At 45.9% G+C, this 27,370-nt stretch overlaps 1 protein-coding gene and 1 pseudogene across 4 annotated transcripts; one reads left to right on the top strand and one right to left on the bottom strand.

The window, feature by feature from the left end:
* Window positions 1–2,007: 2,007 nt before the first annotated feature.
* On the top strand, window positions 2,008–4,843 carry LOC143522164 (uncharacterized; annotated as a pseudogene). The gene is made up of 3 exons (XR_013132954.1): window positions 2,008–2,167; window positions 2,934–3,124; window positions 3,213–4,843. The product of XR_013132954.1 is annotated as an uncharacterized LOC143522164 (transcript).
* On the bottom strand, window positions 3,982–27,194 carry ppp1r12c (protein phosphatase 1, regulatory subunit 12C). 3 transcript variants are annotated; one of them, XM_077015902.1, is made up of 22 exons: window positions 26,636–27,193; window positions 25,431–25,605; window positions 23,988–24,118; window positions 22,999–23,117; window positions 22,670–22,829; window positions 21,560–21,704; window positions 19,747–19,821; window positions 19,552–19,625; window positions 19,323–19,435; window positions 18,930–19,057; window positions 16,352–16,482; window positions 16,072–16,159; window positions 14,894–15,008; window positions 12,810–12,925; window positions 12,474–12,523; window positions 12,310–12,361; window positions 11,913–12,017; window positions 11,494–11,544; window positions 8,779–8,829; window positions 6,368–8,607; window positions 5,018–5,924; window positions 3,982–4,669 (listed from the first exon to the last, which is right to left on the bottom strand). In XM_077015902.1, the coding sequence occupies exons 1-20, from the start codon at window positions 26,809–26,811 to the stop codon at window positions 8,521–8,523; spliced, it is 2,142 nt and encodes a 713-aa protein (XP_076872017.1). In that variant the 5' UTR covers window positions 26,812–27,193; the 3' UTR covers window positions 3,982–4,669; window positions 5,018–5,924; window positions 6,368–8,520. The 3 variants fall into 3 exon arrangements, with proteins under 3 accessions (XP_076872017.1, XP_076872018.1, XP_076872016.1); XM_077015903.1 differs by having other exon boundaries at window positions 5,018–8,607; window positions 19,323–19,432; window positions 26,636–27,194; XM_077015901.1 differs by having other exon boundaries at window positions 5,018–8,607.
* Window positions 27,195–27,370: the final 176 nt, after the last annotated feature.

Here is a 27,370-nt window from a genome sequence, read left to right as displayed (position 1 = left end):
ACGCCAGTAGTATGTAGTAGGCTATTTCGAACACAGCCCCAATTTGGACTACACGTGCAACCCAATTTGGACTACGCATGTGCGTCACACTAGACACTTGAATTGGACTACGCCTGCACAAAAGCTCATACTATGTTAAATGCTTATGGCAATCGTAAAAGTGCACTTATGCAATAATACACTCAAGGTTCGATGTATACACGTTGCTCCAGAGTTGGTAAAAACACAAGAACAAATGAATTACTTACTATATTCTTTGTTGACACTTGTGGAAGATATTTTAATGTAGTTTGCTTCGTTTTTTGTGTTGTTGTATGTCAAATGTAAAGACTGCCATTGAGAGGTGTGTGAAGAAGTGTCATGGGCTAATGACACGTCTCTACCACTTCAGCCCAGCGTGTTCGTTTGATGCAGGAGAAACAGGAACCACAGACCAACTTTGCAATGCTAGGAAAAAGGCTTTTATTAAAACAGAGATATATCTCGGGGGAATCTCAGAGACACGAGCAAAAACTGTGCATCAGAGAGATTCCAACAAATATTGTTACATGCAGTCTTTATATACTATTTTCTCCACCCCCCAAACCCACAGATCTTCTTCTATGCCTTACATGGTATTGTTATTTAAACAAACAAGACTTCTCTCTATGTTCTCTTCTGCAAACCCAACATTTCTTATACATATGGTTCCTGTCTCTGGACTATTTGCTTGACCCGAGGTCACCATACATCAGGATGTCATAAATTCATATTTCATCCGTGTCAGCATTGTTAGGTCACCACTTTCTGCTTGAGCAATCATCTTCTCGTTTAAACTCCCTACTACACTTTTTAGGGTTCACCGCTCGGACACATCTAAAACAGTAGTTACATTTAATTCCTATAATATGTTTAAAGGGTAAGCAAACTATATTGTTGCTAATGCTAGTGCTAAGCAAAAAACCCAAAATCACAACAGAAGATAGGCTGCTAGCAGGCAAAGTTAGCGCCATTGGAAGCAGAAGGAGGTAGGAAGAAAAATTGATTAATCCAAGAGTGAATTATTTAATTTAAAACGAAGGGAGAGGGTGATTGTTGTTTTGTTTTCAGTAAGAGCTGCGGCTCATAACATAAAGTTGAGTTCATGTGCAAGTTTGCTAGGAGTGACGCACTTAAAGTTTGGACCCTGTTCTACGCATTATCTGTGAGGTATGGTGCTAGGGCATTTGTGTTTTTGCATCCATTTTGTAGTTTTCACGGTGTCAAATGTCGGTGGCGAAAGGAGGAGAGAATAAAGATACACCAGTCGAAGCTCCGAGCCTTGTTTGTGTGATTAATCCAAGTGGTCCCTACACTGCCTATTTCAAAGTCAACAGAAATTGTTAATTTGTAGTTCTAACATATTTAGGGTGTTTTTTCTCACTCTTTACTCTCCCACAACGTTATACATTTACAGCTTTAAAAAATATATATTATGCAAATTAGGCGATGACATCATTTAGCGAACTTTAGGACAGCCAATAGCGACTCCTTACTAATGCGTTGCAACACTGCTCCAGAGGCATAGTTGCCAGGTTCGCGGTTTTCACGCCACATTGGGCTTGTTTGAAAATCCTGCCGCGGGTAAAAATTCTGGGGTCGCGGGGTGCTGATGATGATGATGATGATGATGGATACTTTATTGATCCCAGAGGGAAATTAAGGACATCCAGTAGCTTTACACGTGCACTCAATAGAATACAGATAATACAATAGTACAGGCAATAGTGTTAGACTAGAAAAATATAGATTGGATAGTACGCAGTATGGGTAAAAAATATCTTAAGTTAAATAAATTCAAGTAAAATATAATGTAATACTTTATATTTTGAGTTGGGATACTGCGGAAGTTACAAGTCAACACTAAGAATCGATCGCGATATTTAACTCGTCAACACTCGTCAACGCCACCACCCCCCCCCCCCCCCCGGGTCAACAACTTTGGGCTTTGGGCTAGTTTAAGCTTCTGAAGGGCGGATTTTACACAGATTTTGTGCGGGATATTTTTGTAGGACCTGGCAACCCTGTCCAGAGGAAGCAGACGAGGAACGAAAACCGTTTAGTTCGTGGAGCTTTGGTCATTTTATATCTTTATGGTGTTGGAGACATTAGCGAACTAGAAAAAAGGAATAAGAGCTCTTCAGAAAAGGTAGGTTTTCTTTGAGGATAGCTATTTTTTGTATCTGCGATGTTCAATTTCACAATATGAAAAGGGAGGGGAAATACAAGAACGTCCATGAGGCCAGAGATGGTGATTTTTATAGTGGGCACGTATGAAACTGAAGGTAAAATGTTTTTGTACACATGGAACATTGGGCCACTTTTTTAACTATGATATAAAGCTGGTAGTTTAGAGAGGTATGATGGTCTGGTAGGTGAATCTATTGATGTTAATATGTACATTTTGTTAATGAATCAAAAACTTTCGTCATTAACAAACTGATTTAAAAACCTCTCTGACCTGCTTTTGTCGTTGAGTCGAATGAAAGCACTGAAATATGTGAATGAAAAAATGGAGGATGGGTTTCCTTTTGAGTCTTGGTCCTCCCAAGGTTTCTTCCTATTCCCCACCATCTAGGGAGTTTTTCTTTGCTACTGTCGCCTTTGGCTTGCTCATTAGGGATTTGGACCCATAGTATTGTTAGCCTTGTAAATCCTGTAAAGCGCTTTGTGACAACATGTGTTGTGAAAAGCGCTATACAAATATATATGATTTGATTTGAAATATGAAGAACTTGCAATAAGTGGGCATATTCATATTGGTCTGAAACATCTCTCAAGCAGTCCATGGTGCTTGATACCATCTTCTTTGTAATAAAGACTTCATCATATTCATAGTATCCATTTTGTATCCCATTCCATCATTTTAAAATGAGCACTAACTACATAAAACTACCCTTTCTTGTATTTCATAGCGACAATCCAATGGTGTAATCTTCAAAAGAAGTGACATTAAAACCAGCACAGATGCATCACACTGAAGACCAGGAAGGAGAGATGGACTTACTGCAGGACGTCTCCCAGTCCTTGTGCTGTAATGACGGACAGCAGCACACAGTGCAGACTGCCTTAGTGTCACAGGGAGTGTCAGAGAAATGTGATGGGGGTAAATTAAGACACATCACTGCACTTTTTAAAATCTGTAAATATTTAACTTTTTTTAAGCTTTAATTTTTCTTTTTTTTTACCCTTAGGTAAACGCAGTATATCATACCGTGGTGGTAATTATGGAAGTGATCAAACCCTTTGCACTGCTTTGAAGATGTGTACAGTAAGACTAGTGGATTGCAGGAATAGTCTAAGTAGAAAAACAGTTGGGGAAGAACAAGAAAATACTGGCACTAATGATGAGTGTAACAGCAAACGTCATATTTCCTCCAGTAAGTTCAACATGGTTGAAGGAGAGGGCCCTCACCAGTGCTCTGAGTGTGGAAAACAGTTTTTACATTTGAGATACTTGAGAAAACACCAGAAAATACACACCAGAACAGAAAAGAGGTCTCATCAGTGCTCTGAGTGTGGAAAACAGTTTTTACATTTGTCAAACTTGAGAAAACACCAGAAAATTCACACCAAAATCGAAGAGAGGTCTCATCAGTGCTCTTTGTGTGGAAAATATTTAATGCATAGGTCTCTACAATATCACAAGTTGATACATTCTGGGGAGAAGCCTCATCAATGCACCGAGTGTGGAAAACAGTTCTTAAATGTATCACAACTTAAGATTCACAAGAGAATACATACTGGGGAGAAGCCTTATCATTGCACGGAGTGTGGAAAATGGTTCACATATTCCACAAGCTTGATATATCATATGAGAATACACACTGGTGAAAAACCTTTCAGATGCACTCTGTGCGATAAGACATTCCGTGCTCCCTCAGAATTAAATTTACATAACAGAACGCACACTGGACAGAAGCCATATTGCTGTGCTGTATGTGGAAAAACTTTTTCCCAAAGTCCACATCTCAAAAGTCACCAGAGAGTACACACAGGAGAAAAACCTTACCAGTGTTCTCACTGCAAAAAGACCTTTTCTCAGTCATCTCACCTCACGGTACATGAAAAAACATACTGGAGAAAAGCATTTCTGCTGCAATACGTGTGGAAAATTATTTGTATCAACATCCCACCTCATACTGCACCAGAGAATACACACTGGGGAGAAGCCTTTCCAGTGCTCTGTGTGTAACTGGTCTTTCACGCAGGGACATAGCCTCAAGCAGCATGAGAGGACACACAGCGGAGAGAAGCACTACAACCCTTAAAACCCATCAGCGAGTGCACACTTGTTAATTAAATTTGCAGTGAGCAGCAGTACACACAATTTTTATTAATGTATTTCATAAATTTTTAAATCAATAAATGTACTATTTTATTAATTACATGTTCTTTGTTTCACCCATACCACCACCCCCTCCACAACTCTGGAGGACTTAAAACGGCTTAGATTTATTTTAGACATTCTAATTTAACAAACATTTTTACAGTCATATTTACAAGAGCTCATATATACCTAGTATGCAACTTGTATAAGGACAATGGCTTAAAGTGATTTGCCACTTCATTAGCATATCTCCATTTCCTCAGTACTCAGATCCAGTCTTGGAAGATCCTGTCGGGCATCGTCCAGTTCACTGTTGATATTCTGCCAGAGAACAATAGTTAATTTAACGCAATACAAATACATTAGTACAGTAGTAGATGGTATAAAGGTTCATGATAGGACAGAGGGCTTAACTCTCTTGCAGATGCTTCTAGAGTATGTAACACAGATCTTTGGATCGATCCATAATAAACTTTATTTTGCTTTGACATTTTACCCATGCCTCTGACTGTTCTTGCTCACCACTAAGGTTCAAATGTCAACAACTGTCTGTGAGAAACCTCTCAGAAAAGGTACAGAATGTGATATTGTGGGTGTTTTCAAAGAACTGATACTGAGAATGAAGTGGTGAACACTCATCACCTCAGACTCATCACCTCAGACTCTTACCTGCTCCACATCCATCTCATCACTGCTGAGACTCAGCTGCTGGAAGGACTGTGTGACCTCACTGGTATCAACACATGGTGTCTGCAAATGAAACAGCAGATGATTCAGGTGAGACCCAGTTTGGTTGTATTTTGGCACGGCATCTAAAAGGAGATGCAGCCAATAACTGAAGAAATGCAAACATGTTTTCTAGAATATCCATGTTGATGGTTAACATAAGTAGCCATGAAACGTGTAGTGATCTGGCATTGAGGTATTGGGATGCACCCCCACACCATGACTACACTGGAGTTTACTGTGTTGGTGCGGGTGTTCCTCCATGTACTGCAAAGGCCAGCAGGATACACCTCACAAAACACACTATAAACTGCTTGCTGGTGTATTGCTGTCTTACTTTTGATAAACTACATGCTGGTTAAATCCTATACAAGAAAGCTAATTCATACACAGTCCTAGGTAGGTGTTGTGCTGTTACTTACACTAAACCCAATTACACTAAACCCACTTTCTGAAAACAGTATTAACTGAATCTAATAGATGACTATTCATAAGAAATTATATAATAATGATATAAAATTATATAAAATAATTTATCTACAGTAAAATCTTAACTTCATTGTAAGTGTTTCTGAGTCAGGCATGATAGAGAATAGAGATTCCACTTAGCAGTAGTTGGGTTTTGTTTCACCATGGCATTGTTCTGTAGCCTCAGATTTCGTCAGTCATACGCATGGTATGAAGCAGCCCTGAGGTTGTATGTTGAACCATTTGTGCTCCAACTTAGTGGAACTGTATAGGACAGGTGAGTGGAAGCCCCCCATGCCCACTTTAATCAACCACATATACAGACAAAGCACAGCCATTGCCTGGTATTTGTGACCAGAGTTTGGGTTCAGTTCAGTGGATGCTGGGTAAGATGGATGGGCGTGGGCAGGGCAGGGGCGAGAGGGTAAAGGTCAGAGAAGGGGAGGAGCCAGATCAGAGTGGGCAAGGAAGTAAGATGGTGAAGAAGAATCAGGGGTTCAAGTTGAAGAAAGAGTATGACAAAGAGAAAACGATGGTTAAAACAAGCAAAAAAAACAATGTATACAATTATGAAATTAAATTGCTAAAAATATACTTGGCGAATGTTTGTGAATATACAATTATGCAAGCATGTCTACACACTGCCATTATCAATTTTAAAGTTAGCGGTGCCACAGTGCTCCAGGTGACTAATAATCATTTAAACAGTAAAGTAAAAAAGCATAAACAAAATGGAAAAATTACAAAAATCTGCAATTTTTCTGTTAAAATGTTTATGGGATTATAATAATCCATCAGTTATCCTTTTGTTCGAATGCAACTTACCAATTAAAAGAAATTCTTTACGTTCCTTTACACAAGTGTCGCTGACGTTCTAGTTTAACGTGAACAAACGTTATGTGTAAAGAGCGTAGAGGCCCCTTAGGGTTCTCCACATGAGAAACCTGCGCAAGAAACGGAAACTTACAAGCCCTAAAATGAAATTTACAACAGACACCCAGAACATTACAGCGAATATAGAAGTATATTAAACATCGTTTACTTTCCTGTCAGAATAACAACGGATTTATTTAGGTCCCCAAACCTGGTGCGGCAGTTTGCTTTTTATGGCACTGTGGTACACATTTATTTATCAGTATTTGCCTTTCACCTTGGTGCCATATGAATCGCTACAAGGAGATATGCAAATCAATTTAAAGTTACAAACCCAGGCTAATGGAAAGGAAATGTCAGTAAGTTGATCAAACTTTAAATAAATAGTGCTCAGTCATGAATTACACTCAGTCAATTATGGCCAAAAATGTATTTTATGCAGTTGGCTACAACAGGAAACAGATGTATACCACAAATACTGTAATCCTGGGGTATTCACGCAGGCACCTTGCTATCTGATTTTGTTCCAGTAATAAAAATCACATCACATCATATCATATCAAATGTAAACCATCAAATGTAAACCATCAAATACAAGGTGGACTGAGATCTTCAGACTCATGGTACTGAACTGTTTGTCGTTTATTGGTTGTTTTAAAAGGATGTTTTACCAAACAGTGGTGGAGCCAGGGGTGTTTCTGCTGACAGTGGAGTGTGTTAGGAGTCTGTTATAGTACTATTGGGCAAATCAGCCCAGTATTTTTCAACAAAGCAACACAGATATATTAAAATAGATATGTAGAAAGGCACATATTTTGTCAAAATACAATTTTGGCATGCATTGGCTAAAAAACAAAAACTAAGAACAAAAGCAATAAAATGGCGGTAAACTTTCAAAGGCTTTCACCTTATAAAGCGCCTGTTCCTTTGAGAGAGCAGGACTCACAGTATAAACACTCCTGTTCCTCTAGGAAAGAAAAATAAGGACCATACCACCATTGGTACAGGACACAGGCCTCATAATACATCAGTTACACTCATAAATATTTGTTAAATGAGAAACAGCAACAATGAAAAGGCCTGTTTGGTCCAACACAGTAGCAGTCTGCTCAAATACAGTGTAGAGCTGGGCTTGTCCTGAGAGAGGGGGGGAAATACAACTCACTACAGTGTCCACTCACAAGCATGTTGGAGCACGCAAGAATGGAAAATAAGGTTTGGCACATGGCTGCATCTCTGCTGTGTCTGACATATACAAGCACTTTCTTTAGGTCATGTGGTCATGGCTGAAACACCTGGTGCATGTGCTTTCCTGATCAGTGGTGCCCTCTAGTGTTGAGCACTGTCAGAGTAACCGGTACAAGAGTGATTGGCATATAAGGAGTGGGGGGAAGGGGGGGGGGGGGGGGGGGGAGGGACTAAATAAATAACCCTCGTTACCCTTGTACAGGCTTTTTTTGTATAAAGCTACAAGGCAAAGAGAGCAAGCACAGTGCACATGAAAGAACTCATTACATTTTAAATACACAGAACAAAAGTGCCACGCCATTGCTCTCCATTCTGCTGCCCTTCAAGTATGTAAAACCGGACTCAATGAAACTGTAGTCCCAGAATTCTGTGCTAGTACTCACAGGGTGGAGGCTTCCAGAACGTCAGGGGTGATTGGTCAAGACTTCACTCAACTACTAGTGGAGCTCTAGAAGTCTTTGCTGGATGTGATCATAGGGCAGAGGGCTCTAGAACTGTAGCTGTACTGGGTCTAGTCTTCACTGGGGTATGAGGATCTGGAGGTCTAGAATTTCCTGAAAGTTCTGCACAAGGAGCTGAAGTTTCTGGAACGGTGGGTTAGGCTGGGTCTGGATTTATTTAGGCTTTACTGTAATGTGCAGTTTAGTTTGGAAAACAGTAGTTTAGGCAACACATGGATGGCCAGACCCTTACACACACACAGACACACACACACACAGACACACACACAAACATTCTGTGTGCTATGGCCATGCAGAAATTGAACAGCATCATTCCAGTTTACTCTGGGTAGAGACGGGCATAATGGCAGAGTGCTGCCACCTTGTGGTTTGGGAGGGTAGTGGCACATAAAAGGCTCATCTGGAGAGCTTGCTGATGACGCGGATGAGGGCGGCGTTCTCATCTTTCAGGCGCTGGTTATCGGCACGCAGGTCAATCAGAACCTGTGCAAAAGGGAGAGGGAAAATAGGGCAAGAGGAAGTTTGATGGAGGAGGGTTCGGTTGAAATGGTGAGACTGGTTTAAGGAGTTTGGAAACAAATATGCTAAAAATTTGTTACATATTTCCAAAAGTTATTAACCAGCATCATTAAACACCATTAAATCACTTACTACCTTGAGCTCGTCCTCCAGGTCTGAGGCTTTTCTCTCAAGTGCCTTCTTCTCCTGCATCACACAAAGAGATGATCAAACATAATTTAACTGGAAAGAACAGGAGGTGGAGATCAGCTACCCTGCTAAAATCTGATCTAGATCCTTCACCTGGTTGTGCTTCATGAGTTCAGCCTGGCATTGACCCAACAACAACCCATTAGCCTACGCTACGCTCACAACAGCATCAGTGTCAAGAGCAGCAGCAATGCTTCCACACCATGCATCGCTCATCCACACACACCGAATAGAATGACAAAAAGCATAAAGGAAAATCACCTTCCACCCTCAGTGAAACAAAACAGACAGGCACATGTGTGCAAGGTTCTGTGGTGCAGAAACAGGAGGAAACATAGGGTGAGGTTTGGAGAACACAGGGTGAGGTTTGGAGAACGTAGGGTGAGGTTTGGAGAACGTAGGGTGAGGTTTGGGGAACGTAGGGTGAGGGTTGGGGAACGTAGGGTGAGGGTTGGGGAACGTAGGGTGAGGGTTAGGGAACGTAGGGTGAGGGTTAGGGAACGTAGGGTGAGGGTTTGGAGAACGTAGGGTGAGGGTTAGGGAACGTAGGGTGAGGGTTAGGGAACGTAGGGTGAGGGTTGGAGAACGTAGGGTGAGGGTTAGGGAACGTAGGGTGAGGGTTGGAGAACGTAGGGTGAGGGTTAGGGAACGTAGGGTGAGGGTTTGGAGAACGTAGGGTGAGGGTTTGGAGAACGTAGGGTGAGGGTTAGGGAACGTAGGGTGAGGGTTTGGAGAACGTAGGGTGAGGGTTTGGAGAACGTAGGGTGAGGGTTTGGAGAACGTAGGGTGAGGGTTAGGGAACGTAGGGTGAGGGTTGGAGAACGTAGGGTGAGGGTTGGAGAACGTAGGGTGAGGGTTAGGGAACGTAGGGTGAGGGTTAGGGAACGTAGGGTGAGGTTTGGAGAACGTAGGGTGAGGTTTGGAGAACGTAGGGTGAGGTTTGGAGAACGTAGGGTGAGGGTTGGGGAACGTAGGGTGAGGGTTAGGGAACGTAGGGTGAGGGTTGGAGAACGTAGGGTGAGGGTTAGGGAACGTAGGGTGAGGGTTAGGGAACGTAGGGTGAGGGTTAGGGAACGTAGGGTGAGGGTTAGGGAACGTAGGGTGAGGGTTGGAGAACGTAGGGTGAGGGTTAGGGAACGTAGGGTGAGGGTTGGAGAACGTAGGGTGAGGGTTAGGGAACGTAGGGTGAGGGTTGGAGAACGTAGGGTGAGGGTTGGAGAACGTAGGGTGAGGGTTAGGGAACGTAGGGTGAGGGTTAGGGAACGTAGGGTGAGGGTTAGGGAACGTAGGGTGAGGGTTGGAGAACGTAGGGTGAGGGTTAGGGAACGTAGGGTGAGGGTTAGGGAACGTAGGGTGAGGGTTGGAGAACGTAGGGTGAGGGTTGGGGAACGTAGGGTGAGGTTTGGAGAACGTAGGGTGAGGGTTAGGGAATGTAGGGTGAGGTTTGGAGAACGTAGGGTGAGGTTTGGAGAACGTAGGGTGAGATTTGGAGAACGTAGGGTGAGGTTTGGAGAACGTAGGGTGAGGGTTAGGGAACGTAGGGTGAGGGTTAGGGAACGTAGGGTGAGGTTTGGAGAACGTAGGGTGAGGTTTGGAGAACGTAGGGTGAGGGTTGGGGAACGTAGGGTGAGGGTTAGGGAACGTAGGGTGAGGGTTAGGGAACGTAGGGTGAGGGTTGGAGAACGTAGGGTGAGGGTTAGGGAACGTAGGGTGAGGTTTGGAGAACGTAGGGTGAGGGTTAGGGAACGTAGGGTGAGGGTTGGAGAACGTAGGGTGAGGGTTAGGGAACGTAGGGTGAGGGTTGGAGAACGTAGGGTGAGGGTTGGAGAACACAGGGTGAGGGTTGGAGAACACAGGGTGAGGGTTGGAGAACGTAGGGTGAGGGTTAGGGAACGTAGGGTGAGGGTTAGGGAACGTAGGGTGAGGGTTGGAGAACGTAGGGTGAGGGTTAGGGAACGTAGGGTGAGGGTTAGGGAACGTAGGGTGAGGGTTAGGGAACGTAGGGTGAGGGTTGGAGAACGTAGGGTGAGGGTTGGGGAACGTAGGGAGAGGTTTGGAGAACGTAGGGTGAGGGTTAGGGAATGTAGGGTGAGGTTTGGAGAACGTAGGGTGAGGTTTGGAGAACGTAGGGTGAGATTTGGAGAACGTAGGGTGAGGTTTGGAGAACGTAGGGTGAGGGTTAGGGAACGTAGGGTGAGGGTTAGGGAACGTAGGGTGAGGTTTGGAGAACGTAGGGTGAGGTTTGGAGAACGTAGGGTGAGGGTTAGGGAACGTAGGGTGAGGGTTAGGGAACGTAGGGTGAGGGTTAGGGAACGTAGGGTGAAGTTTGGAGAACGTAGGGTGAGGTTTGGAGAACGTAGGGTGAGGTTTGGAGAACGTAGGGTGAGGGTTGGAGAACGTAGGGTGAGGGTTGGAGAACGTAGGGTGAGGGTTAGGGAACGTAGGGTGAGGGAACGTAGGGTGAGGGTTAGGGAACGTAGGGTGAGGGTTAGGGAACGTAGGGTGAGGGTTGGAGAACGTAGGGTGAGGGTTGGAGAACGTAGGGTGAGGTTAGGGAACGTAGGGTGAGGTTAGGGAACGTAGGGTGAGGGTTAGGGAACGTAGGGTGAGGGTTAGGGAACGTAGGGTGAGGGTTAGGGAGAAAGAGAAAACGGCACTCACGAATCTCTCCAGCTGGAGCAGGGCAGGACGCTCACAGCCGTTCTCCTGACTCTGAGTGTGGAGAGAGACAGACAGATGTTGGATGATGAGATTACTGGGTATCTGTCAGTTCTTCCTTCAAACGAAATGTCATATTCTAAAGAAACAACCACTGATCTACTGTTTGTAAAATAACACAGAGAAAGTAATATGCACTTTTAGTGCATTACATCACTGGGTATTAAAATCAGGACATTAATTGTGGGAAGAAAATCCTGTTGTGGGGGAGGCACACGTGATCAGAAACAGCTGTTTATATAGTGTTTATATAGTGGATGATAATGATTAAAACACCACTTAGACTCCAACACAAACACACACACACACACACACACACACACACACACACACACACACACACACACACACACACACACAACCTGTCTGAGGCGTTCCAGTTCCACTTTGCTCTCACTGAGCTGCAGCTGTGTTTCCTGGAGCTTCTCCCTCAAAGCACCGTTCTCTTTCAGCACATCCAAATACAACTAAATAAAGAGAGGGGGAGAGAGAGAGAGGGGGGGGGGGCAGAGGGAGACAGAGAGAGAGAGTGTGTGTGAGAGGGAGAGAGAGAGAGTGTGTGTGTGTGTGTGTGTGTGTGAGAGAGAGAGAGATGGCAGGTGAGAGAGATGGCAGGTGAGAGAGGATTCAACACAAGAGAGAGAGGGAGGTAGAATTTCACCCAAAGTGATGGTGAGACATATGTAATCCACCTCGCCTGGCTCCCCTTCTAGAAAAGAATTAAACAAGCCAGGAAAATGAGGGCTACATTAGTTGTACCTTCCTAAAATCCAGTGATAATGGCAGTCTGGCATCTTCGGCCTGAGGATCCCTACAGAGATGACAGAGTGGGTCAACGGTACATTCAGCAGAACACTTACTGAATGTATAAACCTCTCAAGATTTGACACAGAACTATGAAAATGTGAAAGAGAGAGAGAAACCTTGAAGTGTCGTCTGCTTGTGCAGGATCATTCAAGTCCAAGTCATCGTTCTGAGAGGAAACCAAGCAGAAGTCAGTGCCACGAGGTAACTGTGGGGGTTCAGAGAGCTACCAATCTATTGCAACTTCACCGGAGGTGCTATTTTAAAATGGGCTAATTTACTTTACCAGGTCATCTAGAGTTGTTTTTTATGTGCTTTGGTTAGTTTGAATGGGGTCACACACACATATGTACACTCTTATTTCCATGACAACAAAAACAATCTATATGCATTAAAAGAATATGGGCAGAATCAGGACCGAATGTTCCGGAACGTGTTTGTGAGGGAGGACTCACCTCTCCTATCGTCGTGGCGATGCCAGTGGACCGCCTCTCTCTCCTTACTCGTCTGCGGTCCCTCACGACCAGTTTGTTCTCACTCTCTGATCCCGACACCTTCCCAGGGTCCTGGTCTACAGAGGAACGTTCTGGTTTTAAACCACGTTCCACACTGCACTTCAAATACACACTCGGGCATCAACACCGCACTTCAGAAATGCTTCCGATTTAACCCTGCATTCAGGAACCAACTCTATGTTAGGGCTGACAGGGTTCACACACTTTTTAAGAAATCACTTTCCATGACTTTTCCAAAACATTCCTGGACTTTTCCAGGACAGTTCCCATAACTGACGTACAGTGGCACGTAGAAGTTTAAAAGGCGACATGTTTCTTCAATTTCCTAAGCAAGATTATATTTATATTATATTATATGGATCTAAGAAGCGTGATCATATCACTCCAGTTCTGGCTGCTTTGCACTGGCTGCCTGTAGCTTATAGAATTCGGTTTAAAATATTGGTTTTAACTTATCAAGCGCTTTGTGGAGAGTTTTTGTCAGAGAATATCTCTGACCTATTAACAGCTTACTCAAATGGAAGGGTATTGCGGTCTTCTAATCAAGGGCTGTTAGTAGTTCCTAGGACTAAATTGAAACGAAAGGGTGATTGCGCCTTTTCTGTATGAGCTCCAAAGCTTTGGAATAACCTTCCACTGGATATACGGCTATCTGGTTCCAAAGAGCTTTTTTAAAAAAGGCTTAAAACACATTTGTTCTCTTTAGCTTTTGCAAATGGGCACAGCTAGGTTTGCGTAGAAAGCGTAGGTGTGCTGTTTTAATTGTATCTATTTGATCTTGGTTTGTTGTGATGTTTGTGTTTATATTTATTTATCATGTTTTTATGTGCAGCAATTTGTAGTCTCACTTGGAAAAGTTCTATACAAATAAATATTTACTTACTTACTTACTTCCCGCAGCTAAAGTTTGGCCAGCCTGCGTGAACAGTGAGAGGAATGTGAAGGTTAAACCTTCAGCTAGTTCCTCTTGAGGATTGTGGATTTTTGAGGTGTGTTTTGGATCATTATCAAACCATCTTCATTATCAGCTGCATTTTTGATTACTTCCACAACTTGCTGGTATTTAATCCATTTTTTCCTCTACCAGGAAAATGTTCTCTGTGCCTCAGGGTGTAACACAATACTGATCAATAAACCTCTGAGCCGAACACCTGCAGGCGAGCTTGTTTCATAAAACTACGCCCTTTATTCTTCACTTTGCTCAACACAGTCACAACTTTGGCCTTTTTTTTCTTTCTGAAATGCATCAGAATTGTTTAGATCAGGTATCACCAAATGGCGGACCCCCGCTCAACATCTTTCATTCACCACCGCGGACCCGGACCTAAGGTCTGAGCTATCTGCCAAAAATAGACCGCAGAAAGATTTAATTGATTACCCCTGGTTTAGATGTTCCTCTGCAGAGTCTTGCAAAGTCTTCCTCAAGCTCTTTCTCAGTTTAACTTTTTGTTTCTATCTGCCATGCTAGCAAACCTGTGAGCAGCTCTCTCCGAATATCTTCTCAGACCTCCAGAACCTGAACTGTTAACTGCTGTTTTTAATTACATTGTGTGAAAACAGCTACCATGTATTGCCATCTTCTTCTAGTCTTCTCCTGCTTTGTGGTCATCAGTTATTGTAAATGTTCAGTGTGCCAGACATCTGTTTAAGGAAGACCATATCTGCTCATAGTTGGGCTGAGGTCCAGAGTTTTTGTGCCACAACCAGCAGCGAGTGTGAAACCGCAGCTTACAACAGCGCGGCCGTCTGCGTGGGCCTCTTCCGCTTTTCAGCCACTACGCTGTGGCAATCCAGCGATACGCTGCTGGGTGTCGACAGCACTGCAAGCATTGCGACACATCGGGCCCCCAGCGCTCAGAGACGCTCGACTTTAGCTGGATGTAATTCATAATCAAACGGCTTGAGCGGAAGTGCTGTGCTGAATGTGGAGGGTGGGGGGGCACAAGGCCCCACGTGTGTGTATCGCACGCCGCTGTAGGCAGCCAGCGACTCCTGGGGCATCGTTGCTCTGCGGAAGCGCTTACCTCTCTCTGCTGGCGTTACGGTGACGACGGGGCTCGAGGACTGAAGATTGGGCTGTGGTTCGGAGTTCCTGCTAATGGTTCGCTCCGCCTCTTTGAGGTCAGTCAGGGTCACGCCCTGCCAATCAGAATTCAATCAAATTCCCCAATTCCATTGTGATTGTAGCGTTATGTAGGAGAGGCGTGGTCGTGATTGTAGCGTTATGTAGGAGAGGCGTGGTCGTGATTGTAGCGTTGTGTAGGAGAGGCGTGGTCGTGATTGTAGCGTTGTGTAGGAGAGGCGTGGTCGTGATTGTAGCGTTGTGTAGGAGAGGCGTGGTCGTGATTGTAGCGTTGTATAGGAGAGGTGTTGTGATTGTAGCGCTGTATAGCAGAGGTGTTGTGATTGTAGCGTTGTATAGCAGAGGTGTTGTGATTGTAGCGTTGTATAGGAGAGGTGTTGTGATTGTAGCGTTGTATAGGAGAGGCGTGGTCGTGATTGTAGCGTTGTATAGGAGAGGCGTGGTCGTGATTGTAGCGTTGTATAGGAGAGGTGTTGTGATTGTAGCGTTGTATAGGAGAGGTGTTGTGATTGTAGCGCTGTATAGCAGAGGTGTTGTGATTGTAGCGTTGTATAGGAGAGGCGTGGTCGTGATTGTAGCGTTGTATAGGAGAGGTGTTGTGATTGTAGCGCTGTATAGCAGAGGTGTTGTGATTGTAGCGTTGTATAGCAGAGGTGTTGTGATTGTAGCGTTGTATAGGAGAGGTGTTGTGATTGTAGCGTTGTATAGGAGAGGCGTGGTCGTGATTGTAGCGTTGTATAGGAGAGGCGTGGTCGTGATTGTAGCGTTGTATAGGAGAGGTGTTGTGATTGTAGCGTTGTATAGGAGAGGTGTTGTGATTGTAGCGTTGTATAGGAGAGGTGTTGTGATTGTAGCGTTGTATAGGAGAGGTGTTGTGATTGTAGCGTTGTATAGGAGAGGTGTTGTGATTGTAGCGTTGTATAGGAGAGGTGTTGTGATTGTAGCGTTGTATAGGAGAGGTGTTGTGATTGTAATGTTGTATAGGAGAGGTGTTGTGATTGTAGTGTTGTATAGGAGAGGTGTTGTGATTGTAGTGTTGTATAGGAGAGGTGTTGTGATTGTAGTGTTGTATAGGAGAGGTGTTGTGATTGTAGTGTTGTATAGGAGAGGTCAGCTGACCTGAGTGGAGCGACGTGATTGGCGGAGGAGGCGTGAGCGTGCCTTCCTCTGAGACTCTGATTCCTCATCTCTCACTGGAGCCTGGAACCTGGAGAGTGAGGGGGGGTGTTGGAGGGTTAGGGGAGGTGAAAGGTGTGACACAGCCCAGGAGGTAAACAGTGACCTCACGAGGGTGACCTCACGAGGGTGACCTCACGAGGGTGTCCTCACGAGGGTGTCCTCACGAGGGTGACCTCACGAGGGTGACCTCACGAGGGTGACCTCACGAGGGTGTTCTTACTTCCTGCCATCAGCAGACGTGGCACCAGGACTCTCGGCACTGGAGTCGCTCCTCTGCACTGTGGGGGGGACACGGGCGGTGCGGCTCTCTCGCTCCTTCTCCGTCTCCTCCACTCCCCGCTCCTCTGGGGTCTGGGGGGGGGCAATCACACACGCACGCACGCACGCACACACACACACACACACACACACACACACACACACACACATACGGATACACACGCATGCACGCGTGCACACACACAAACACATTTCCAAAGGCCATACTGGTTGTAAAGTGTCAACATACAAATCAAATCTGAAACCAGACACCAGACAAGGAAGTGCACGCATGCACGCACGCACGCACGCACGCGCGCGCGCGCACACACACACACACACACACACACACACACACACACACACACACACACACACACACACACACACACACACACCGTATCTCCAGAAGTATTGGAACAGCAAAGCAAATGCCTTTTGTTTTTGTTGTTCACTGAAGTCATGTGGGTTTAAGATCAAAAGACGAGTATGAGACGAGTTCAGAATTCCAGCTTTTATCTCCTGGTATTTACATCTAGATGTGTTCAGCTTGTGACGTATTACTGTTTGTATTAGAGCAGGGGTGTCCAAACTTTTTGGAGTGAGGGCCAGATTTGGTGAGGTGAACATGTGTGGTGGTCGAACAGTCAGTCTACTGTAAAATCCTGCACTTTTTCCGAGCACATTATTTCTGTGACTTTGATGAGGCACTCACTGATTTATGAAATATTCGTCTAAGAACGGTTTACCATGCTGGGCAGACGCGTGAAGCGGGGTGGAGGTGACGCGTGAAGCGGGGTGGGGGGTGACGCAGGGTGGGGGTAACGCATGAAGCGGGGTGGAAGTGACGCGTGAAGCGGGGTGGAGGTGACGCGTGAAGCAGGGTGGGGGTGACGCAGGGTGGGGGTAACGCGTGAAGCGGGGTGGGGGTGACGCGTGAAGAGGGGTGGGGGTGACGCGTGAAGCGGGGTGGGGGGTGACGCGTGAAGAGGGGTGGGGGTGACGCGTGAAGAGGGGTGGGGGGTGACGCGTGAAGCGGGGGGTGGCGCGTGAAGCGGGGTGGGGGTGACGCGTGAAGCGGGGTGGAGGTGACGCGTGAAGCGGGGTGGGGTGATGCGTGAAGCGGGGGTGGGGGGTGACGCGTGAAGCGGGGGTGGGGGTGACGCGTGAAGCGGGGTGGGGGGTGACGCGTGAAGCGGGGTGGGGGTGATGCGTGAAGCGGGGTGGGGGTGACGCGTGAAGCGGGGTGGGGGTGACGCGTGAAGAGGGGTGGGGGGTGACGCGTGAAGCGGGGTGGAGGTGACGCGTGAAGCGGGGTGGGGTGACGCGTGAAGCGGGGTGGGGTGACGCGTGAAGCGGGGTGGGGTGACGCGTGAAGCGGGGTGGGGGGTGACGCGTGAAGAGGGGTGGGGGTGACGCGTGAAGCGGGGTGGGGGGTGACGCGTGAAGCGGGGTGGGGTGACGCGTGAAGCGGGGTGGGGTGACGCGTGAAGCGGGGTGGGGTGACGCGTGAAGCGGGGTGGGGGTGACGCGTGAAGAGGGGTGGGGGGTGACGCGTGAAGAGGGGTGGGGGTGACGCGTGAAGCGGGGGGTGGCGCGTGAAGCGGGGTGGAGGTGACGCGTGAAGCGGGGGTGATGCGTGAAGCGGGGGTGGGGGTGACGCGTGAAGCGGGGTGGGGGTGACGCGTGAAGAGGGGTGGGGGTGACGCGTGAAGAGGGGTGGGGGGTGACGCGTGAAGCGGGGTGGGGGGTGACGCGTGAAGCGGGGTGGGGGGTGACGCGTGAAGCGGGGGTGACGCGTGAAGCGGGGGTGACGCGTGAAGCGGGGGTGACGCGTGAAGCGGGGGTGACGCGTGAAGCGGGGTGGAGGTGACGCGTGAAGCGGGGTGGAGGTGACGCGTGAAGCGGGGTGGGGTGACGCGTGAAGCGGGGTGGGGGTGACGCGTGAAGCGGGGTGGAGGTAGCTCCACAGTTTGGGCATGGCTGCTTCTGGAACATGCTCATTAATATTTATTGATGATGTAACTAATGGTGGTAGCAGCAGAATTAATTCTGAAGTGTACAGAAACATTGAGTGTTTGCAACCAAACTAATCGGGAGGAAGTTCATCATGCAGCAGGACAATGACCCAAAGCACACTGCCAACAAAACAAAGGACTTCATCAGGGGGAAAAGTGAAGGTTTTAGACTGGCCATCACCTGACCTTAACCGTACAGAACATGCAATTCACCTCCTGAACCCAACAGAGCATGCATTTCACATTTCTAATTTCACCTAAAAATGCTGTGATCTAATACAAACAGTAATACGTCACAAGCTGAACACATCTAGATGTAAATACCAGGAGATAAAAGCTGGAATTCTGAACTCGTCTCATACTCGTCTTTTGATCTTAAACCCACATGAATTCAGTGAACAACAAAAACAAAAGGCATTTGCTTTGCTGTTCCAATACTTCTGGAGATACGGTGCGTGCATGCGTGTGTGTGTGTGTGTGTGTAAAAGCGTCTGCTAAATGCCATGAATGTAAACGACTAACCTTTTCAGGAGCGTGAACTGTAGAGGTAGTGACACTCTCCGCATCCGCAATGGACACTGTGGACGTCTCTGCAGCAGACACCAGGTGATCAGACCCTGGACACACCACTATCACCTGCGCATCAGACGCTGAACAGAATACAATCAGACAAATTCGAGATATCAGACACACCGACATCGCTGAAAGCACTCCGTCACAGACACTGCACACTCTAAGCTACTGAGAACACGCCACATCACAGCACGCTGAACATAAGACGCATTATAAATGAGATTACAGACAAAGTGTGCAGACAGGCACAAAGGGTCTAAATATGAGTGTTTAAGGCCCCTCTGTGCATATACACTACTGGGTGACTGGTTGGCAGGAGCTGTTGGGGCGAGAGAGCTTTACCCAGGCTACTCTCTCTCTCCTCACTGAGCTCCAGTCCTCCAGAGACGCCACGTTCCTTTGACTGATCCTGCACACTCATCTTCTCACGACTGCTCATCCTACACACCGAGCTTCTGAGAGAGAGAGAGAGAGAGAGAGAGTGAGAGAGAGAGAGAATAAATAAAAACAAGCTTATAACTGTATTCTGACCGTCATAAACAGCTTAAGTAGCATGAAGCAGTTCTCTAACCTGCGTTTCTTATTCACTGCATTGCTGGACGCTTGTGCGTTCTGCTTATCGATGACGTCCTGCTCTGTCCGCCACTGGAGAACAACGCAGACACGCGACACGTTCTCAACTGCGTCATCACGTTATCAAGATATTCACAGGCAGATGAACAGAGATATGAAGAGAGATATGAAGTGTGTGTAGGTGTCTACTCACATTGGCTTGTCTCTGGGACAGCTCCTCCAGTAAGGTCTTCACACTATCATCAGCCACATCGAATGGAGTCTGACCCTAACACACACAAAATGAACGGCTTATTTAACATAACTGTAAGTAGGCACGGCAGCACATTTAAATCAGCCCTTTCTGGTTGTATAATAAAAACAAATGAATTGAACGAGACATCAGGCAGTTTAGTTGTACAACATGAGCAGTGTCATGAAAAACATCTGAAAGCTGAGATCTTAAAGCCAGACTAAGCAGTATCCCTTATTTTCTCAAAGCTGATGTATACATACACTTTATTTACTTTTAGAGGAATCAACATTTCTTGGCTGAGACATTCAACTCATGTCCATATAACAGTAAGACCTCGTCTCTAAAGAAACACTCTTATTCTAAGTACTTTAATTAATGGAAACAAATGACAACATGGTCATTGGACCACAAGATGATCAGATAATCACATGATCAAATGATCACATGATCACATGGATGTTATCCTTTCTTGCTCTTACACCCAAATCTCAGCACAAACTGACAGCTCATAACAGTCACTGTGTGACACACACACACACACACACACGCACACACACACACACGCACACACACACCCCCCCCCCCCCCCCATCCCCACCCCCCTCTGGCCCAGTTCTCACTCATGTGGTGACTGCACAGAAAGCCAAGCGCTGTGTGTGTAAGTGTGCTAAAGTGCGCCAAGACAGAGCTGCACCCACACACATCCTCTCTGGTGATGCCACCGTGTTCAGGCTGCTGTGTTGCATTCGATGCACCTTATCACAGCTAATATCACAGACATGCACACATGCATTGGGTTGCCTGATACTCCTGCATTATTGCATTGGCTTAAGAGAATCAGACCTCCTCACTCCATCTTAGAGAATCAGACCTCCTCACTCCATCTTAGAGAATCAGACCTCCTCACTCCATCTTAGAGAATCGGACCTCCTCACTCCATCTTAGAGAATCGGACCTCCTCACTCCATCTTAGAGAATCGGACCTCCTCACTCCTTCTTAGAGAATCGGACCTCCTCACTCCTTCTTAGAGAATCGGACCTCCTCACTCCTTCTTAGAGAATCGGACCTCCTTACTCCTTCTTAGAGAATCGGACCTCCTCACTCCATCTTAGTGAATCGGACCTCCTCACTCCATCTTAGTGAATCAGACCTCCTCGCTCCTTAGAGAATCAGACCTCCTTACTCCTTCTTAGAGAATCAGACCTCCTCACTCCATCTTAGAGAATCAGACCTCCTCACTCCATCGTAGAGAATCAGACCTCCTCATTCCATCTTACAGAATCAGACCTCCTTGCTCCATCTTAGAGAATCAGACCTCCTCGCTCCTTAGAGAATCAGACCTCCTTACTCCTTCTTAGAGAATCAGACCTCCTCACTCCATCGTAGAGAATCAGACCTCCTCATTCCATCTTACAGAATCAGACCTCCTCACTCCATCTTAGAGAATCAGACCTCATCGCTCCTTAGAGAATCAGACCTCCTTACTCCTTCTTAGAGAATCAGACCTCCTCACTCCATCTTAGAGAATCAGACCTCCTCGCTCCTTAGAGAATCAGACCTCCTCACTCCTTCTTAGAGATTCAGACCTCCACACTTCCTCACTCATTGTTTGGTATTTCTCCCTCTTTTATTCTCTTACTCAGAATTTTGCTTTGTTGTCTGTTGGTCTTTGTCGAGCTCTCTCTCTCTCTCTCTCTCTCTCTCTCTCTCGCTTGCTCTATCCCTTTCTATCTCTTTGTCTATCTCTCTCTCTTTCTCCCTCTCTCTCACCCCATTGCTGTGGGCCTCCATGTCACAGAGCTGCTCAGCCAATAGGCAGCAGGCCTCACTTTGGCCCCAGTGAGCAGCGGCGTGGAGCGGAGTCCAGCCGTCCCGGTCCTTAGCAGACACGTCCAGACCACACTGACACAGTAACCTGATACACACGCAGAACGGGGAGAGGGAGGGAGGGAGGGAGAGAGGGAGAGAGGGAGGGAGAAAGGGAGAGGGCAAGAGTGAGAGACAGAGAAAGAAATACATTTCAAATTTAAAACTTTCAAGAATATAACTTGATCATTGTTACCTGTGTTAGTAGCACATTATGGTATAGATTTATGCTTTAAAACTAAAAAAAGTCCTTTATTACATAGTGGAGCATTTTAGAGAGCTCCATCTCCATAGTGATCTGCCTAGGCAACAAAGGTACGGTGAAAAGAGTGAAGGGGCATTCAATAGCAGTCGTGCCATCAATGTATGCTGATCCTAGATCAGTTAAATACCCTTGCCCATGGGCTGAGCTTGCAGTACAGTGGGATTTAGTGGACAACTGATCTTGGGTCAGCAAGAGTATCAGAAGAACTGCTGGAGGAACATGGCCTTTTCCACAGGAAGTCTCTCACCGGAGACAGGAAATAAACAGGAGCTATTCTTAGAGAGATCAGAGAGCTGTCCAATCACGTGCCAGGCCAAGCCGTTTTGAGAACACCCCACCCAAGTTGCAGAACTAATAGAAGAAAGGCAGTTGTCTAAGACAGGATCCATTTTATTAGCTACGAATCCTGGCTGCACGTCACACTGTCACACTGTCAGTAATCAGCGATTACTGTGTGTGGTCAACAGTGAGACCTCTCAAGTCTTCTAGATCCAGAAAACAGAATTCACTTTAGTCAGAGTTATTCAGGCTAATGAGGATTAATCAGGTTACATAAAGGTTTTAACATATTTGCAAGCATATTGCGAGAAGGAGATATTCATATATGACAAGATAACTGCCGTATAGCCTCTCATCCATATCACAGACGCCACAAACTCTACTGATAATGAAGTCGTGTGCCCAGCATGCACTGAGCACCGAGCCAGTGGAATCATCTCTTTCATCTGCTTTCTAATTTTATTCCTCACTTGATGGCCTCCAGGTAGCCCTTGGCAGCCGCCACATGGAGGGGTGTGGCCCCGGTTCTGGGGTGGTGCAGCTCAGTGGGCAGACCATCCGTGAGCCAACCACGTGCATCGCGCATAATCAGCTCCTCCTCCAAGCGCTTCGCCGCCTCCAGGTCCACACCTGCACGTTTCACGTAGAGAATGAACGATTAACCGTCAGGAAGTCTTTCAACACTGAGAATTAGAACATGCTTTTAATTGGTCGATGGTTAAGCACGCATAGTCTGCTATAACCTTCACGTAAACGACACACAGTGCTAACGCCGGGTTACATCGCGTCGCTCTCTCACCCCGCTTTAGGGTGTGCGCCTGCAGAAGAGACTCCATGGCCTCGTCTTCCGCGATGTCTATCGGGACATCACCATCACAGTTCACTGCACTCAGGGAAGCACCGTGTTCCAGCAAGAATCTACACACACACACACACACACACACACACACACAAAATGGGCCTTCTGCAAGAACCGCCTGCGCAAACAAAATTGTTCTTAAATGTCTCGTATGAGCGAGAACTTGTGACTATGACCAATTCTCTATATTTACAAGTGCGAGGAGTCCAGACCTGCTGTGTCAGTCATGTATGTATGTTCTCCAAGGACACTGTACGCTGCATCTTTCATTACCGTGAACAGGAGTGAAGATGGATGTTAAACCGTAAATATGCTGCGATTGTCACTGACAGTGTTGGACGTTTTATTCAGCAACTATATTGCGACATTAATTTTCTATCTGATCTGCTCAGGTTTGATTGGCCATGATATTGCACACGGCTGCACCCACCAGTGACTTTATGCCTTTCAGTTAAAATCGACTGTCGCCATTTACCACTTGACGTTTATACTGACTGTGTAGGGAAGCATTTCTTACAGAAACTACAGAACTTTACACTCCCACACAAATGAGGAGTCACACACGACATTTGTGGTGTCAAATATGCTAATTCACTGCCGTGATGCATGCGCTAGTACAAATGGAGCTGTTCACATGGGGCATTTCTGACAGTTTAGCGAAGGTCCAGGCAGTTTGCTGAATGCAACATGGTCATAAGAAATGACGTTACAGGAAAGTGAACCAAATGTGTCACACGCCGTGTATTGTGCAAGCTGGTTACACCAAAATATTAAAGTGAATAGACCGATTTTCCCATTTTACCAACTGGATGTCATGTGGCAGCCGCTCGTGTTAATCCTCCATTAAAATTCCAAGTATTTCTGAAGTTAAATTAAACCTACTTAATTTGAGCACACTACGTGAAGTGCATACTACGTGAAGTGCATACTCGGCAATCTCCAGGTGTCCGCAGGACGCGGCCACGTGCAGCGGGGTCCAGCCCTCACTGTCCACCTGGTTGATGTTTGCACCCTGAGACAGGAGGAAGTGCACCACCTCCGGACTGTCGTCGATGCACGCCTGGGGGAAAACAGACCCCGTATTAGCGGCTGAGTTACAATCCACATACCCGGTTAACAAACAAAGGCCCAGTCAACTGAGCGTGCTCCCTAATGGCTCACATTAGTTTATACTAACACTGTTCTGGTGTGTAGACTACACATACAGCAGCATACATGGAGCACCGTGGGAAACACGAGGATCGCCCATTCTTAGCTTAACGTTTCAAACTCCTGAGTGCAAGTGTCCATAAGACACCTGGAATACCCTAAGAAGGCCTTGCCTCCAAATTCATTCCTTCTTGTTTGCAAAAACATGCCACAAAGAATAGCATGATTACACAGATGGAGATTAAGCACTGCATTCACAACCAGCAATCATAAGCGATATTATAACTAAATATGCATCACTTAAAGGAAACTCATTAAATATATTATAAGATGAAATATCAGAAGAAAAATAACTTGCCTTGACTTGTTGTTGGAACAGAACACATAGTAACTTTGGTGCTATATTTAATTAATCAGGCTTTGATAATAGCAATGAAATTAATCAACGCTAAAAACCCCCAACAAAACAAGCACCATTCTTTAATCGTAGAAACACTGAGCCTAATCCAATTACCAAACCATGAAACACATCCATCGAGTTGTATTACTTTATCTCTAACCTTACTAATTTGATGAGTAACTTCAGTTAGGTTACCTGAATAATCTGGAATTCTACACCAATCACAGCACATATCCACTGCTGCAGGGCCAAGAGATTATCAAAGAGCTGCCACACCTACAGCTGCTTTCTGACCTGCGACTAACTGAAACCATAAAGCGGCACTTATAGCTAGGCTAGAAACCTCAGAGGTCAGACCATGAATTTAATCCAAGGCTGACATTTCACTATAAATTGGAATCAGAGGATCGGCTCCACAATGTCTGTTGCACGATTGGTCCATACACTCTTTTCACTCTGCGAAGAATCTGTTGCCAAGAGACTCAACCTCTTTCCAAGCAGGTACTAAGCAATCTAATCTACATCACTTTGCCCAATTACAGGGGAGATGAGCGTTAAAAACTTTTACTAGATGTAGTTAATAAATTTAACAAACCTTTGACAAACATTAACAGAACTGATAGTACTGAAAGCACAAAGAACTGAGAACCAAACCAAACAAACAGTGTCACAAAGGATCAATAAGGTACATAACCACTTAAAAGACTAGTTATACGACAGTTGCAACATCATTCAAAGTTAAGCTCTTTGTTTTTTTTTTCCATAGATCGCTCAAGTGCTTTGAAACCAAGAAACCAATTAGTCATGTTGACAAGTTTCACACCTGGTGCAAAGCAGTGATTCCGTCAGCGTTGGAACTGTTGACCAGATCCTCAGCTGAAGCCTGGTCTTCTCCGTCTTTCGCCCACGTTTCCTTCAGCATCTCTTTGGCCTCCGCAGTGTCTCCGCTCGCACACACAGCCAAGAATTCTGCTGTTCTCTCGAAACGAACTCGAAGCCTGACATACGAACATGAAAGATGAGCTCTGTTGGATCATCCCAAATCCTTTCTGCTGTATTACACTGTAATGACTCCATGTCTGGAATACACCAATACTGGGATATTGTACTGTCAATAAAACAACCTTTACTCTGAGAGTCTGATCTAATTTCTTCATTTTTGAACAAAAGCACTTCTAAATGTGTGTACGCCTACATTTGTACAATTAATACCAGTATGGGGTGTGTGCAAACCTAATGTTTACATGAAACGTATACGAACGATATTAATGATAAAGCCCACTGGCGCAACTCTTTAAGATCACACACGCTCACTCACGGACCACCAATGATTTTGTACGTAACTGTGTCCACAAGATAAAACACAAGTTGGGTGTTGTTCATAATCACACTGGCGGCTGGATCATACGTCCAGAGCTTGTCTTAGCTTGCCTTGTACATTTCCGAATAGCAGAGGCCCAGGACCCCTTTCCTCATTGTTTAAAAATGAGTTAAAAACTGTGTTGTGCCTAACTGCTGAAACTGAAAGAAAGGGTCTATTTAAAATGTACCCTCGTTGACACTTGTACAACAAGTAAAAGCAGGTGCCAGGTGCTGAATACATCAAAACAATCATCACAGTGGTTTTAAAATTAAACGTCCTCTAACTTGCCAACATGTCAAATAAAATCAAATATTTACTCAATTTTTGGACCAACTGAGTTTGTGGTTGGCAGATTATGAGGCGACTGCTATGCAGCACAGTCCAGCTAAATTATGTCCAGTAAGCCTCTATGTCATAACCATAATAGCAAATTAACCAAAACAGCAAATTAACCAAAACGGCAAATCAAGCATTTTCAGTGGAGATCTTGATCAGATCCTCTAGGCCAGCTCTACCTGTCTGCCGACAGCCCATTTGCTGGGAACAGTGAATTCTCGCCAAAGAATCGTGCCTTGTGCGTTAATACAACGAATACTTTTACAGCAGTTGACATAAAAACGGTATTTTGTTTTGTTTCTTATAAGAGATTTTTACAAGAGAGCCACCTTCTTTTAACCGGCTGGCGCGCAGGTCCGTCCGCATCTTGAAATCTCTGCCCAGCCTCGCCATCCTCCTCCTCTCCCCGCCAGCGTCTCCTCGGCACGGCGGGCTCTTTGTCCGTGCAAGACCCGTACCAACGTTTTAACTGCTCCCGGCGCTGAGATTTCGCCGCGTCGCCCATTCTCCTAGGAAATGTATTTCTTTAATATAAAATGTTTTTCACTCGGACACACCCTCCATGTGAGATGTTTACACCTAGCGAGCCAGCTAGCGATGCTAGCCAGCTAGCACGGTAGCCAGCTAGCTATCTTAGCTACTTCCTTATTTAAACGTTTCGAAGGAAGTCGAAATGCAGCTAGCTAGCTAGATCTTAAGCGTTAAAACAGGATACGGCGCGAAAGTTTCAATCCAAAGCCTACACCTTTTAACAACATTGTCTCTACTTAACGACAAAACCTCACTCTGAGGCGAAGTAAATCAATAAGTTTGAGACGGCCAAAAGGCGACTGTCACAACATAATGCCGCTTGTCAAATATCGTAGGAGCAGCGCCCACTCCGTCCGCTAGGAGGAGTGGAGAGACACCGAGACTGCAGCAACGCCCACTCCGGCCGCTAGGGGGAGTGGAGAGGCACCGAGACTGCAGCAACGCCCACTCCGGCCGCTAGGGGGAGTGGAGAGGCACCGAGACTGCAGCAACACCCACTCCGGCCGCTAGGGGGAGTGGAGAAACACCGAGAC

The sequence above is a fragment of the Brachyhypopomus gauderio genome, chromosome 8, assembly GCF_052324685.1.
Source record: "Brachyhypopomus gauderio isolate BG-103 chromosome 8, BGAUD_0.2, whole genome shotgun sequence".
Taxonomy (NCBI): Eukaryota; Metazoa; Chordata; class Actinopteri; order Gymnotiformes; family Hypopomidae; genus Brachyhypopomus; species Brachyhypopomus gauderio.
The sequence above is the reverse complement of the archived record's forward strand: the minus strand, read 5'-3'. Positions and strand labels throughout refer to the sequence as shown.

Excerpts from the sequence above, each read along its gene's own strand:
- ppp1r12c (XM_077015901.1), bottom strand. The coding sequence starts at position 26,811 with ATGGGCGACGCGGCGAAATCTCAGCGCCGGGAGCAGTTAAAACGTTGG. Across the intron at positions 22,830-22,998 it reads GGCGCACACCCTAAAGCGGG|GTGTGGACCTGGAGGCGGCG; the intron begins GTGAGAGAGCGA and ends TGAAACGTGCAG. Across the intron at positions 12,362-12,473 it reads CAAGCAGACGACACTTCAAG|GGATCCTCAGGCCGAAGATG; the intron begins GTTTCTCTCTCT and ends TCATCTCTGTAG.